Source organism: Haliaeetus leucocephalus, unplaced genomic scaffold (assembly GCF_000737465.1).
Source record: "Haliaeetus leucocephalus isolate CR32 unplaced genomic scaffold, Haliaeetus_leucocephalus-4.0 Scaffold722, whole genome shotgun sequence".
NCBI classification, from domain to species: Eukaryota; Metazoa; Chordata; class Aves; order Accipitriformes; family Accipitridae; genus Haliaeetus; species Haliaeetus leucocephalus.
Genome location: NW_010973158.1, coordinates 5,537,873 through 5,553,535, shown reverse-complemented (window position 1 = coordinate 5,553,535; position 15,663 = coordinate 5,537,873). Strand labels below are relative to the sequence as shown.

Below are 15,663 nucleotides of genomic sequence, written 5' to 3'. Positions count from 1 at the left end.
AATACTGCCCCCAACAAGCTGATGGTAAAAGTTTTCCTCATTACATCACGATAGCAGTAATTCAGCATTCACCTCTATGGCAAAGGGACAGGATATTACAAGTCCAGATTTATAAGATGACAACTCCAATGATTATGTCATCAAGATAGAAAATTGTAAGGAAACAGTGACTTTTGTGATTAAATACAGCTAAAATAAAACCATTTTTCACAGAGACTCAACCTTGCTTGAAGTCAGCAGTTAACAGATGGCAATCTCTTTCTTATGCCTCCCACAGTGACAACTGGATCAGCGATAAGCAGCAAGACTCTTGATTACTGTGTGCAGAATATTGTAAACAAGTGGGTACAAGACAGTGCAAAGGCAGCTGCGACAAGCAAGAAAGTGTTGTAGATGCAGGACACCTTGGGAAAAGTTAAGAGTAAACCAGAGTGTTTAGATGCTTTAGTGCATAAAAGGCTAAACTTCCCATATGACATTATTTCATATTATGGCTTCACTAAATTTGTGAAGAACTCTATGTACGCTGTATGATTAAAATCTTCTGTTTCATACTTATTGATGCTTGTTCACCTATGACTTTATCTAACGGTCTCCTAAACACTGAGTTGTTCACAAACTAAGGCAGTCTGTCTACCAAAAAAAAAAAATCCTTTCACACAGGCAGACTAGCTTTATGCTCCTTTGCATGCATGGTTCAAGTTGGTCAGTACTGAAAGTAACTCAGGAGAGCCTTGTTGCATGTATAATCAAACAGCTCAAGCGAGGATACACGATTCAGCTGGCTATTGCCAAATTGCTGAGCACTCACACATTTTGAAAGTCAGTGACCTACTTTCATATATTACTTACTATCTTCAGTTGTGACCCCAGTTTTTTCTTCACTCCAGTCACTCCAGTAGCCCACCCCATCTTCCTTCATGCAACGAATTGAAAAGACATACTCTGTGTAGGGTCTGAGCCCTTGAACACTGAATGAAGTTCTTGGTGAAGCTGTATCTTCAGGAGGAACCTATAAATGGAAGAAAGATTTGAGAGGCATTGATCAAAAACTGTAAAGCTGAGTTTTGTGCTACTACAGCTCCCATCCAAGAGGGCTTCCTACAGCATACACACCCAGTACAAACAACATAGTTTTTCTCACCTATTTCCAAAAGCTTGAATTCTCAACCATGGTTTTGTAAGGGACCAGGTTTGTGTATATTTACCAGATACAATACAATACATACACTACAATAGGTAAGCAGCTATCTCAGGACAGTGTTTTCTAATTAGTTCATGTCTACTTCTCTGTCCCTCCTATATAATTCCTCTACTTACTGATCTACAATATCCCCCCTCACATTTCAGAACTTTGCTAGGTTATCTGCTTGATTGTTGATTGTAAAATACCTGTGCTAGAAACCTCCTATAAAGCTAGAGAATCCACGATTATTGCTTCCACTGATACACAACAGTGTTTCTTAACTGACATTGGAAATAGTTTGTTTTAGAGTAGTTTATACTTTTGCTAATAAATGACTTTATTTTCATAAGCTCTTTCCTCTATCTTAGATTAGCAACTGAATGCCAGAAAATATTCTTATTGTATATGTACAGAAACAGATGTGTGATATAGATAATAGATATATGTAGGTCACACATACTGACTCATCCCACATTATTCCACTTGCAGTTAAAGGGTTTTTTATAGTGAACGACCCTGCAAGAGAAATGACTGCAGATTATATGTCCACACATGCAGGACACTCAAAAGGTTAATCCTAAGTGTAAACAACTGTCAAAGTAGTAAAATTTTACCACAGCTACACAAGCTCAGTTGTTTTAAAAATTACTATTTCAATGGTCTTGTGCATATGTTAAAAGGGCAAGACAAATTAAAATGACTTATAGGACAACATGTCAATAGATCCTGGAGTTGCAGAATAAGCTGTGCAGGGCAGTGCTCTTTAAAATACCAGTACAGGTGACCTTAATAATTAATGTCTGCATCTAACACTTGAAACGTTCCTCCAAAGGATCACATTACATTAGTCACAAGTAGCTGTGTTATGCTACCTGCTTCAAACACCATATTTTGGTTAAGTCAGAAGCAGTCTTCCTTCCAACAAGGCATGAAATTCAGAATACTTTTGGCCATCTGTACTGAAACAAAAATGGGAAGATCTTGATAAGAGTGTTCCTGGAATGGTGCTGCTGTGAGAGAAGGCTTAAAGAAAGGCAGAACTGAGAAACTATTGAAAATATGTCCATAGACTGATGTAGAAGAAAAAAACCCCACAACTCTGGATGATATGAACATATTCAGGTAAGGCATATGCCTTACTCTTTTCCAGTTCCTTGACTGCATCAGGCTTAAGCCATGCATCCAGGACAACCATACTGTATAGAATCATAGAATCATTCAGGTTGGAAAAGACATGTAAGATCAAGTCCAACTGTAAACATAACACTGCCAAGTCCACCACTAAACCATGTCCCTAAGTGCCACATCTACACATCTTTTAAATACCTCCAGGGATGGCGACTCAACCATTTCCTATGGCAGCCTGGTCCAATGCTTGACAACCCTTTCAATGAAGAAATTTTCCTAATATCCAATCTAAACCTCACCTGGCACAACTTGAGGCCATTTTCTCTCATCCTATCACTTATTACCTGGGAGAAGAGACTGACACCCACCTCACTACAACCTCCTTTCAGGTAGCGGTAGAGAGTGATAAGGTCTCCCCTCAGCCTCCTTTTCTCCAGGCTAAACAACCCCAGTTCCCTCAGCCACTCCTCATAGGACTTGTTCTCTAGACCCTTCACCAGCTTGGTTGCTCTTCTCTGGACACGCTCCAGCACCTCACTCAATGTCTTTCCTGTAGTGAGGGGCCCAAAACTGAACACAGTACTTGAGGTGAGGTCTCATCAGTGCTGAGTACAGGGGGCAATCACTTCCCTAGTCCTGCTGGCCACAGTATTTCTGGTACAAGCCAGGATGCTATTGGGCTTCCTGGCCACCTGGGCACACCGCTGGCTCATATTCAGCCAGCTGTGAACCAACACTCCCTTTTCTACCAGGCAGCTTTCCAGCCACTCTTCCCCAAGCCTGTAGCATTGCATGGGGTTGTTGTGACCCAAGTACGGGTGCAGCAAGTTCAAAAAAGCATCCCAGCACTGTACAGTGTTTGCCCAAGCTTTAAATGATATTTAAATCAGTAGTTTTGCATGTGCATGGGAAGATGAAAGTTCATGAATGTTCTAGATGTTGCACATACAGAACAAAAAAATTCAGAATAAACATACTGGAACATGATGGGAAAGGACAGCAGAAAAGTCCACAAAGAAAAGACAAGGTCAATGTACTCTAGATTGTGCCCAAAACCCCTAGATCATAGCCTTTATGAACAGGCCAGATAAACTACCTTGGGAGGCGACATAAGGCCTAAGGATGATAAAGCGAATCCTCTGAACTGCAGCAGTGAGGGAACTTTCACAGTTTGACAAATGGCTGGGTCACAGCAGAAGAGTGGCAAGGGACATTAGTGGGATTACCTGCATCCAGTTTGTGTCACCAATGATCCTATAGCGAATATTGAATTTCAGCTTCATCACAGCTATAGAAATCTGATTCTCCCAGGAAAGCTTCAGAACAGTTGGTAGTATTCCTGAGTTGACTGATAAGTTGCGGGGCGACAGAGGTTTAACTAGAAGAGAAGGAGTTAGTCAACTCTACAACTGTAATTTATCATGCCTCTAGCAGTTGGTACACTATGTTGTAACACTACTATTAAAGCCTTTCACAAGCTCAAATGGCTGTATTTCACACCAGTTTCTAAAGCAGACTACTCAACAAGAACTTGCTATCTGAACTGTGATCAAATCTCTCACTTTCCCTACCTTTGTCCAGCACAGTTCAAGTTCTAGTCACCAATATTTTGGCAGTGTTAAATTTTTATAGTAAAGAAACATGAACATACCAATTCAGCAATATGCACAGAAGCAGCACTTATGTACTAATAAAGCTTTATTAAGAGGCATATAGTTACCAATCTCAATGGGATCAATAACAAGAGGATCAGATTCAGCCTTCCCAAGAGCATTTGCTGCTTCTACCCAGACCTCCAGGTTAACAAAGAACTGAACATCATCAATCGTACAAGAATTGTTTACATCTTTTGGTATACAGTCAGGAAAGTTCTCTTGTGGCCTAAATAAAAGAAAAAACAGGTACAAAGCAGTAAGTTCAGTTCCTTTAGAGAATCTCTAAGTAAATCAGAGTGATCAGGTTAGCTCATGTCTCCCCTCTGCCATTATCTTTGTAAGCAGAGGCGTGGGAAGAAAAGGTGAAGAGATTACAATGGCTTGTTCAGCCACAAATGCATGTTTGCATTAAAATAGAAACTAGAATAAAATCGTTGACTTCAAGTCACATATTTTCAAAAGCACATGCCATAGTATTGTAATTACAAAGTTGTACAAAACCCTAACTTAACTTAAAAAATAAAGATCAAGAATTGATACATTTAATCAAAAGCACTATGGCTAGTAACTAGAAGCATATTCATGCAGTAAAAGATGTAGTCAGTATTACCTGCATACCCTTCAAGAGTACAGTATTACAGCTACAACACATTATCACTTCTGTTCACCATCTTCTACTACACTAACAGCAGGTAGTTCTAGGGGCATCAGGAGATTTGCAAAGCATTAAGATTTTCTATCTTTCCACACTTTCTACTACACTTGTTACCAAAACAGTTTAGCAGAATGGGGTATATGGAAAGCTGTTGGCAAGTCATTCCTGTTTCCAGAGCAGAGCAACAATTCTGTCCATTTTAAACTACAAGAGACCATTTGAAGAGTTTGAAAAATACTTAAGTTGATTTGCTTTTACAGGAGAAATACTTTTTCCAAAGCTTTCACGTTAGTATTAATTGTGGACAAAAACCATTCTGAGTTCTTCAAAAGTACAGAGTAGATAATACCTGTACAAAATCCAGTCATTATATGCTGGTTTCTCTACTTAGAATCATAGAATAGTTTGGGTTGGAAAGGAACTTTAAAGGTCATCTAGTCCAACCCTCCTGCAATGAGCAGGGACATCTTCTACCTGTTTAGAATGGGATAGAACATTCACCACAGAAAAAAGTGAAATACATAATTTGGGTCCAGCCACCTAATGATTAGGTGTGCTGTACTCACACCACACTACTCATGTATTTGAAGAATGGAAAAATACTAGATAGCTGTTACTCCAAAACAAGTGCAGCAACAAAATTTCAAGTCTGATTTAGAATTACTTTAAATGTGAACTTCTTTAACTCTTCCATTCCACCAAAATAGACAGCAATACTCTAGGAAACTGGATTTTAGTGAAGAACTCTTCCAAAGTATCAAGGAATTTCAAGCCTACAACAAATATTCTTCAAAATTATTTAGATATTCTGTAAAGGACTACTTACCATCTGTATTTCAACCTAAAGTGAGTGTCCAGGAACGTATGCCTGCCAGGGTTCCAGGTACAAGTCATAGGATATCTGAGTTTTGACTTCTGATGCACAATGCAACTTAAGTTCTTGGGCTTCTCTGGGGGCACTGTACAGAAAAAGTTAGCAATAATTAATCTATATACACATTTCAATCCAGTAAGAATCATGCTAAGTGTCCCATCAGAGCAATTTCAGTGAACATCAGAAGTATTTACAGTCAGATTTATTTCTAAAGGAGGGGGCAAAAAGTGCTGGATGCCATCCAGCAATGAAAGTTAAGACGCTTAACAAGCTGCTCTAAGAAACAGTAGGCTGCATGAAGAACAAGCACTTGACAGTAAGGAACAGCACAGAATATTTCTCATTCTTTGAGGCAGAAAACCTGATATCAACAATCTCTCATCTAAATCTATTTTAATTCACACAGAAAAAAAATGTTAATGAGCACGAAGGTGGATTGGCATATGCTGACTTTGCCAATAACCTGAGCTCTAAGGCAACTGTGATAGGTCTATTCTCCCCCACCTGAGCTAGAAAAGAAGGATAATTTAACTGCAAACACCTACAAGAAAGAGAAAGGATCTTCATTAATGCACATTAGTAGTGTCTAAGAAACTTCTTCAGAGTGCAGCTAAACTATTTTCGTCCTTAAAGTGACCGCATACAAAGAGTTTGTTTCTAGCTTTTAAAATGCCACTATTTAAAAGAGTATAATGCACTTGAAGTATCTTATTTCCTTTCAAGCAGAATGTTGTTTTCAACAGAACTTTGCTATGAACCTTACAGTTTTGTTCTTGAATAGCTGCATTCTTCTTAAACCTGTTGCTACTCTCACTGTTCACAGAATTTTCCTTTAATTGACAGTATGAAAATACAGTATCTTTAAACACAAATGCATCTCAAGATCCATATGTGAATTACAGCTGTAGAATGTTATCTGTACTGTCATTCAGTTTATCATCTTAGGATACTGTATCTGTCCTCACCTTTCCATATATTTTGCCTGTCTTTTCTGGTAAAAAATTTACTCTTCAGAATTTGAAATAGGAAAGATTCTTCTTCTGTCAACACACGTTGGAACTCATGCTAGAACCACATTAGTTTAAATGGTGAACTCAAGTCAGCCTTCTGTACACAGACCTTGCAGCAACTGCAATGCCTTTTGCCAACACTAGGAGGCAACATAATTCATCAGCCATTGGAAGACTTATTTTATGAACAGTCCACCAACTAATTAAGAAGCAGTATATTAAGTTATTCATATTACTTTCTCAAAACCTCAGTCTTGTCTCAAAGTGCACTTGTTCAAAATTATGCAAGTGCTATCATGCTTGAACAAAGGAAGTTTATAATCAGTTAAAAGTATTTTCTTATCTATAGTGGCAGAGTAATTCAAATAGTATGTTCTATCCTTAAGGCAGTTCAGGTTAGCTTTAGTGATACAGATGAACTAAATGTTTCTCAGTCCATTAATGAAGAAAACATCAATTTCATGGTGTTATTATGAAAGCAGGACATATGACCTTGTGGTATTTCCTTGAACACTGAACAGAAGCAAGAAGTAAGGAAAAGTTAGTCTATTTCCTAGATCTATTTCAGTTGAATTCACATTTTCTTTTTGTAATTTAAATCTTCCTGCTTCAACATTTTTCTATTGCTTTCTGTTTCCTTCCCATTTCAACAATGAAATACTCCAGAGTATTTTCTATTTTTTGGAAAACTTTATTCTGTGCGTATTTACCAGCTTTGACAGCATGTAATCTGACAATATTTTTATACAGTTATCCAGGAACTGAGGGAATGGAAATGAGCATCTCAAGATATGAACACTTTCCATTGTTTGTATTCTCCTCCCTGTTTCTCAGAAGCAATTTTCTTAAGACCAGAATAAAACGCAAGAAAAATGGTACTTACAGCCTATTGTAACTGTAATTCCATAAATGTTCTGCTCAATCTGTCCATCTGCTAAAATGTTGCATGTCAGAGGAGTAGCTAGTGAAGAAGTGTCATTAAATGTGACACTGGAAACGGTTCTGTTTATTTCACGATACTGTTCTTTAGGTACCACTTTATTTTTAATTTTCCAGATGATTTGATTAGCATAGATATTGCCAAAGTCAAGACAACTCTCATTCAAAATGCATAATGCTGTGAAATTGGAACCAAGGGCCAATACAGGAGACTCTGGGATGATGTGACCACATGACTGTACAAGTCCACCTGAAACTAAAAAGAAAAAGAATTGCATCTTTATTAAAAGCTACAGAGCATTCCATAAGCAATATTGCTGATACAACACTAGTGTAATGTTAAAAATACATGTGTCTAAGCAGCAAATGAATTAGTTACTTGACAGTTATAAAACTGAAATGCATTAGTGGACCACGAAGCAGATTTAAGGGGCAAAACCAGTGTAGTGCTCCCCAGGCTTTGCAAAAGCATTTTACCAAGCAAGAAAGCTCTATTAACAACAGGGGCCTTTACAGAGAGAGTACAGTCAAGGATTGAATGTTTAGTATGTTTCGAAGGAAGAAGGTAATATAGTTGAGGTTAAAAACATATTTTCTATAGAGAAAGTTAACAAAAAATTGGGATAAGTGTGCACTTTTGTTGTGGTGGACTAGTTTTAGAAGAATTGCATGCAAACAGTTGAATACTTGAGTTATCCATTTCAAAAGCTTCAGTGTGTATACTACAAACATATTTAGGAATTATAGTGAACTCTGCACCTTTGACAGGTTTTGGTTTTTTTTTTTTTTTACATAAAGTAACTTGAACACAACAATAAAACTGTGACTATCACTATAGAGCGACATAAAGAGAAAAGCGTCAAGTGTTAATTAAAGAAGAAATAGGTGACTGAAATACTGCCTTCAATCAACATCCATACATAAACATCTTGAGGATAATCATTTGCTACACAACAGCAGTGGCCCACAGCTGTAACTTGATCACAGAGCCCACTACACTAGTTCACTGGTAGCTTATTGCTTTAACAGCATTTAGACTAAGACATGCTTTCATTTAGATACTATTTGGCATATGTGAAATTAAACTGCAGTTTGCTACAGTGACCAGCTCCAGTAATGTTAGTGGAAGCAAAGCAAACTTCCACTGACCAGTCACTCTTCACCATCTCTGTACACACATGAGTGATGAATAGAAGCAGAAGTGAGTATTGGTTTAACATACATTATTTTACCATAATATTAAGAGCATAGAGTAGGTCTCTCTATCCTAATATACCTTGCTTTCTGCCCCCACCCTGTAAGTATCTAGACAAAAAGCAAGCATGTAGTTCAAGCATCTGATTAAAATAGTTGTACAAGTCTCTTCTGTTTGAGACACAGAAGTCTTACCTTCAAGAGAACAAATATTCAAGAGCAGATACAAGCAATGGGCCACCCAGTTCCACCCAGAAAACATGCTGCACAGAATTCCTGTAACAGAGGCAGATTATTTTTTAGATTTAAACTATTACTCTTCACTTTAGATCACTGTCAAATTCAGATTTGCATTCGATCTATGACAATTTCTCAGGTATGCACATTTACTTTCCTGAAACAGTATCTTCTCCCTCTAGAGAAAGAACTGGCATATTGTTTCCATTTTACTCACTACTATAACAAAATCCAGTATCTACATGAGACAACTGATGCAGTTTAAAGCCTCTTTAGTTACAAATTTGAGAAATGCAACAGCTTAAGGTTTTCATGTCATATATGGAAAGAAATTTCACTGGTACTTCTGTGGGAGGTTCAGTTAGAACAGAGAGCATAGCATGGTGGTTCAGGTTTTAAAACAGAACCCTATGAATTTGATTATGGTTACCATACTTACCTAGCTTTCAAGGGCACTGATATAAGTGCTTTGCACAAGGTTCAGAACAACTCACCACAAAAACATGTGTCTCAATCACAAGAGTGACTTAGAATACATTTAAGAATTACGAAGCACACCACTTCCATATCAAGAACTGTTGGACTACTACAGAAAAAGCATTAACTAATTCTTCAAAACCTTACAAGGGAATTTGTAATTCCTCAAAAGTTGGAGAGTTTTTTTTTAACATCTTATGTTCTTTATTTCTGTATTGCAGCAGAGCTCACTTGTTCTCCGTTTTGACAATTCTGCAAAACAGTTTAGAGAAAGTGAAGCATTCACAGAGTAGCTTCCACTCCAGTTGTTTTGAAGTTGCAGTCTCTTCTGAACTTCTCAACCTGCAGTTATAAAGCAGCCCTAAATTACCAAAAGCAAGTGACCATTCCATACTAAGCATATGAACATATTGTTCTTACAGCTAGAAACTAAACATAGAGTTTCTAGGTTTACTAAGATTTGAGATGAGATTGCCTGTAACAATCCTGCTTCTTAAGTTTATTTTCACTGACCTGGCAAAACTTCTTTGGAAACTGGTATTCTGAGCTTTACCCCTATAAAAGGCAACTCACTAAGAAGTTTAATGGAATTCCACAGTATTCCATAAAAAGGAAAATTTAAAAGCTACATTTACTATTATCAAAAGGGAAAAGAAACTGCAATTTATGACCAGAAATACTCCTTTGCTTTGACTGCATGTAGTTTACTTTATAAAAATGACAGAAAGACACAAGGCATTTCATACAGATCAATAAAACTAGACAACACATTTAAGCACCAATGTATCAATACCAAGCTACAACCTCAGCTCCCCCCCCCTTTTTTTTTTTAAACAAATCAAGGTAAGCAGTACAATGTAAAGAAAATATGTATTCACAAGAATTAGAAACCAACAACTAAATGAAAGCCAATCTCAAACCTTTACAGCAGAGTCTCTGTAAGGCTCACCAATGTAGATGTGTTTCAGTTCGGACTAAAATAATAGCCATCAGAATCACTCAGCAGTATCTTTACTTGCATCTATACTTGTGAGTTCATTACTCAAAGCCCACCAAAATTTGCTATATAGAAATTCTGTACTAGAAATACTGCTGATTAGGAGACTTGACAGTTATATTAACAGGCATTTATATTTGTCACTAGAGGCTGTTTTTTTTTAATTAAATAATGAGAGTTATTTATAATCAGACTGTAGTTGTATAGAGTTGAGAATCAAAAAGCTATTCTTTTTTTTATGTTACACTCAAGTACTCTCACTGGGCTAGATATGAAAACCATTATAGAGTTTTAAGTGCAATACATGTTTAGATATTATTACAAGCATACAGTAACTAAACCAATTGATTTTTGCTTATTATGGACATAAAGTCTTCCAATATCTGAAAAATAAGGTTTCTACCCAACCCTGCCTTTCTGCATTTAAAAAAACCCAACTGGTTTCACAAATTTTAATAAATTCACACGGTGAATGCAACCAAACTCAGAAGAGTATTCTCTTTTGATTTAGGTCTTTAGACACTGAATAAAACCAGCATATAGGAATCTATTGTAGTGTCTTGACTTACTAACATTTACCAGAAATACTGCTTGCTACCTAAAGCTTGTTGTGCTATATTAAGGATAGACCTTAAGATGCATTATTTTAAACAAGATTCATTTAAAGCTATTTAAGTTGAACAACTTGCATTGCAGAAGATCTGAAACTCATGAGAACCCTGAGGGCAACTAACAAGCTAGGTGGAAAGAAGCAGCAGCTCTACTTCCCTGCTCATTGCCAAAAGCTGCAGAACAGCAGCAGAAACAGCTTCCACACTGAAGAGGAAAGTGTGAAGCAGATGTAAAAAGGCAAAAAGTAAAGTTTTTAAAAAGAATGTTCAATATAGCATTTCTCTCCCATTTTGTATCACAATTGGTACGACATTAGTATAATGGCAATGTCAGCTAAGATAAGTATTACATCATTACAAAGTTATTGGTTTTCTTTTTGGTAATGATTTATTTCAGGTTAAACAATATTTCCACAAAACTATTCAAGAACTGCTGGTATTAAAGTCATCAAGTATGGCTAAGGTTAATAAAAAAATACTATGAAGCACCCGAAGGAACATAAAAGCCAACACTTAAAAAGCAATAATGAACTCAACAGAAGGAAACAATAATACAGAATTATCACATATTTTGCTGGTAAGAAATCAAAATAAGATGACTTCACCCTTTTAAATAAATGCCATTTCTGTATTCAACTGTCCTCCAGACCTGGAATACAACATTTCAGTTGTCCTGAGCAGATTCATTTACACATGGGAAACTGAGGTCCAAATCTCTACTACTTTGCACTTCGGAAAGTTTAATAGCTGTTTTGAGGGAGCAAAGAAACCCTCCACAGTTTATAGTACTTACTCCACCACACTCAGCTCCTGAAAGGCAAGAGAACTGAGACTCATGCTCCATCATCTGCAACGGAAAGTTAAGTGGGAAAGCCCACTCACCTACTGTATGGGAAACAAGCAGTTGTGACTGTAGTGTCAAAATCATGCTACAGTTCAGCATATATCTGCTTTTAGGCTGTTCTGATGTATTTTACTTTTCCCCCCTGCTGATCAATGCAGTTTGAAGAAGATTGAAGCTACACACCTCTGAACTCACAAAGGGGCTATTGCAATCCCTTCTAATGCGTGCTATTTTTTAACACATTAGTCTCTCTACCTTTCACAAGGCTGATTCTTAATCAAAATTTAGTTCTAGGGAAAAGAATCAGAGTTACACTAGGCACTTCCATCCATCTTGGCTAGATAAAAGCCATAAAAAAAGAAAAAATATGGTGGGGCCTATAACTAACACAACAGGGAGCCATACTTCAGATCAGAGCAAGGAAGATACTTTAATGGAAACTAGCATTTTCTAATCTGAGCATATAAACATGCTGAGGTGCAGACAGTGCAGAAACCCTGCACATTAGCTATACCAAAACTTTAAAACATAGTGCTATCATTCAAAAGAAATGCTGCTAAACACCAATTGTTCACCATCAACAACTTGAAGTCAGACTAAGTTGCAAGTCTGGACAACAGAAAATTCAATAGTTTCTGTGATTATGCAACACAGCCCAAAATCTTCTGTTTTACAGACTGGTGTAGTGTATTAGGAATCTAAGGTGAAAGTTCAACCTGATGCTGAACTAACATTGAAGCACCTAGTCAGTTCAGAAGCTTTTTTTTTTCCTAAAAAAAAGCCAAATCAACATTTTGTCTATACTATGTAGTTGTTGTGGACCACTAAGTGAAGAGGAAAGGGAGACAGAGAAAAAACCTGATGTTAGAAGTTTGTCAGGTTACCTCAATAGTTAAGTCTGCCAAAGTGCAAAGGATCAAAGTCCATCTAAATACTACACAGTAAAAACAACATGGTCAATTTAGAACTGCTGCTGTTGACAGTCCTTAACTTGGAGAACATAAGTTACCTTAAAGAGGAAAAAAACTGTTAAAATGCTACGATTACTTCAGTAAAGACAGACATATGAAACTTGTATGTCATAAGATCACCCCATTTAATCTCTAAATCATATAGGACTTCTATTATTCTTCACATCCTGCTGCCATTTTGAAAGAAAAGCACTAAGCCTTTATGCCTGAACCTTCAACTGATGCTTCAGGCAGTGTCCTATGAAAAACTAATAACGACCCTATAGTCGAGCTTTATATGTACAAAGTAGCAACAGCATTGAGTTTTATGACTAATGTGTAAATAACAGTTTTTGAAGAAATGTCAGGCATTCATGCAAAATGGCAATCACTACTTATTCTGAGCAACAGAGAGAAGTCTTACAAATTAATCTTATTTCATAAACCATGAGAACTACCCCAAAATGAATACAGGTATATGTCGTATGATGAATTATCACCTCTCCATTTCAGGTCCAAGTAAACTGAAGTTGTCATTTGTAGGTCAAGACACTATAGCCAAAATAACATGTTCTTGCCAGCAAAGCCAGCTTGCAAGTCAAGAAGTATAGGTAACATCACGACCACCACAGGAAGGTGTTAGGTCTATTAAGGCTCATCATCACATCAATTATGAAACCCCAAAGGTTGCTGGCAAATTGTTTTCCAGAAATTCCTCAAAAAAATAAGAGCTAAACTTACAGCTTCAAATGGTAATCTCTTACTAATAATCCACATAGCTCAGGAAGACAGAGCAAGTGATACTGCACATAGCAGCTACTGCTTGAGATTTTATAACAAGCCAGGTAGTACTTAAAGCCCATCTAAAAGCTGTAACTATCCTCAAGGAATTTTGATTACTCACACTGTAAGTGCTTTCTAATTAAGACTATTTAATCTGCAAGCTTCCTTCCTTCTTGGAAACATCTGAGACTCAAAAACCCCCCAAACACCTCTAAGAAAATAACTTTTCAAATCTTATATAACATTATATGCACAGAATATTCTGAAAATTTTTCATATTTAAAATACTTATACACAAATGATACCTCTACCCCTCTCACCAAATAGGTAAGTAATTTCTCCACATTACTCATTCTTTTGCCTCTAGAAGGAGGCTTCTCCCTGCCTCTGGGGTTTTAGTACAGCACTCGGAATAAAAAACCCAAACAAAGGGCCACAGAGTAAAATGACTGAAATACCTCATTACAGGCACCAAATATTTGCTTGCAAGAATTAAATTCTTCCGTTACCTTCTTAAATTGCCGATCACTTTCTCTGAAATACTTCAGATTTTTTTTGCAGCTAGCAAGTAGCTTTAGTCTAAAAAGCAAGTGAATTTATACAAAATAATATCTTAGCATTCCATGTTCTCATCTTGAAGTCAAACCTTCAAGACTGACAACCACCAATGCTGGTTCTCCAATTTAGACAGTTCTTGCTAATCTAAGAATCATTCTAAAAAAAATGGCCAAGAGGTTTATTTATTTTCATACAACTGTGCTAGTGCTAATCCTCCAGAGAAGCAGCATGGGAGACTGTGTGTCTCCATTTTGTGTACAGACTTACGAATGTGCATGTATCTTACCCCCACCCCCCAAAAATGCATATATAGGCTTTACTTGAAGAGATCACATTTCTAGACATGTAAACAAGAACCGAGTATTTATTTTTAATGCTTAACATCTAGGAAGTAATCTCAAATTTTCATCACCCTCTTCTACTTTCCTACTGTGATACATCAACATATAGATTAAAGTTTAAGTTCAGAAGTTACATGCTTTCAACAGATACCTTTTACATACTGTTATTCCTGTGAAAGTATTTAGGAAGAGAAGTATAAATTTTAAGTTCTATAAGGGAAAAGAGGGTGTAAAAAAAAGCCCGTAACTCCCCAAAGTATCCAACCTCTTCAGGTTGTGGACCCTTTTTTTCTCCTCTTCTCAGTGACAGGACAGGTCACCAGTGACAAAACTATAACCCCAGATGATTCTATTACCAGCTTTCTCTTTCAGAAATACCTCAGAAGTAACAAGCAGCCACCAGCTGGCCATCACCTAATCAGCCTAAAACAGGGATGAAAACTGAGACTGGGATTTATTCTCCTCTGCACTGCCAACACACTTGGCAGACCGCTTTCCTTTGTGCCTCAGTTTCATCATCTGCAAGATGAAAATAATGACACCGTTTTTCTCTAGGAAGAGTGTCAGAGACCCACTGCAAGGAGGACTGGAGCTCAGGAGCACATCGGAAGTTAGCAGACAACCCGGGCTGCTTACTGAACCCACTCCTCCCTAACTCCTCGTGGAATCCCTCCGGTAGTTGGATCAGGTGTAAAACAAGTGTGCCTTTGTTTCAAGGCCAGCAGTCTTCTACCTTCTTGGTGTAGAGCCAACAAGAACAGACCACTTGTGGTGAAGGCAACAAAACAGAACGCTTTCCAACAAGAAAACGCCTGCCGACAGTACGGCCAAGCTTATCGGAGAGTTGAAAAAGCCCGAAAGACACAAGTCTAGTGAGGGTCTCGGCACCTTTATTAATTAAGACTACCAGCTTTAACAGCCGCCGCACTAGAGAAAAACCCGGATAGTCTTCAGTCTTACCCTCCGCGCCACGACAGCAGGTCAGTAAAACCGCGTCAAGACAGGGGAAGCGTTGCGGAGGGGGCACCCCCAGCAGCTGGTACTACGCACGCCGGCAAGAAAAGGGCCTCGACGGCCTCTCAGGCCCCTACACCGAGGAGGCCGCGGGCGGCCCGGCAGCGGGCGAGGCCATATTGCATTTTAAGCGACACCGCCGGGCCAGCTCCGTCAGCGCCCGCCGAGGGGAGGCGAGACGCCGCTGCGGGGAGCGGGCGGCGGCACCCG

General features: G+C 38.0%; 1 protein-coding gene across 3 annotated transcripts in view; it reads right to left on the bottom strand.

The window, feature by feature from the left end:
* Nucleotides 1-15,663, bottom strand: part of IL6ST (interleukin 6 signal transducer) — a 35,586-nt gene that overhangs the window by 19,439 nt on the left and 484 nt on the right. For all 3 annotated transcript variants that reach the window (XR_775199.1, XM_010580571.1, XM_010580572.1), the window contains exons 2-7: nt 8,837-8,917; nt 7,392-7,703; nt 5,451-5,583; nt 4,035-4,195; nt 3,541-3,692; nt 853-1,012 (exon numbers count right to left, since the gene is read on the bottom strand). Coding sequence is in view for 2 of the 3 variants with exons in the window: in XM_010580571.1 (XP_010578873.1) it covers nt 853-1,012; nt 3,541-3,692; nt 4,035-4,195; nt 5,451-5,583; nt 7,392-7,703; nt 8,837-8,903 (985 nt within the window). In the remaining variant the exon portion in view is untranslated. The remainder of the gene's footprint in view (nt 1-852; nt 1,013-3,540; nt 3,693-4,034; nt 4,196-5,450; nt 5,584-7,391; nt 7,704-8,836; nt 8,918-15,663) is intronic.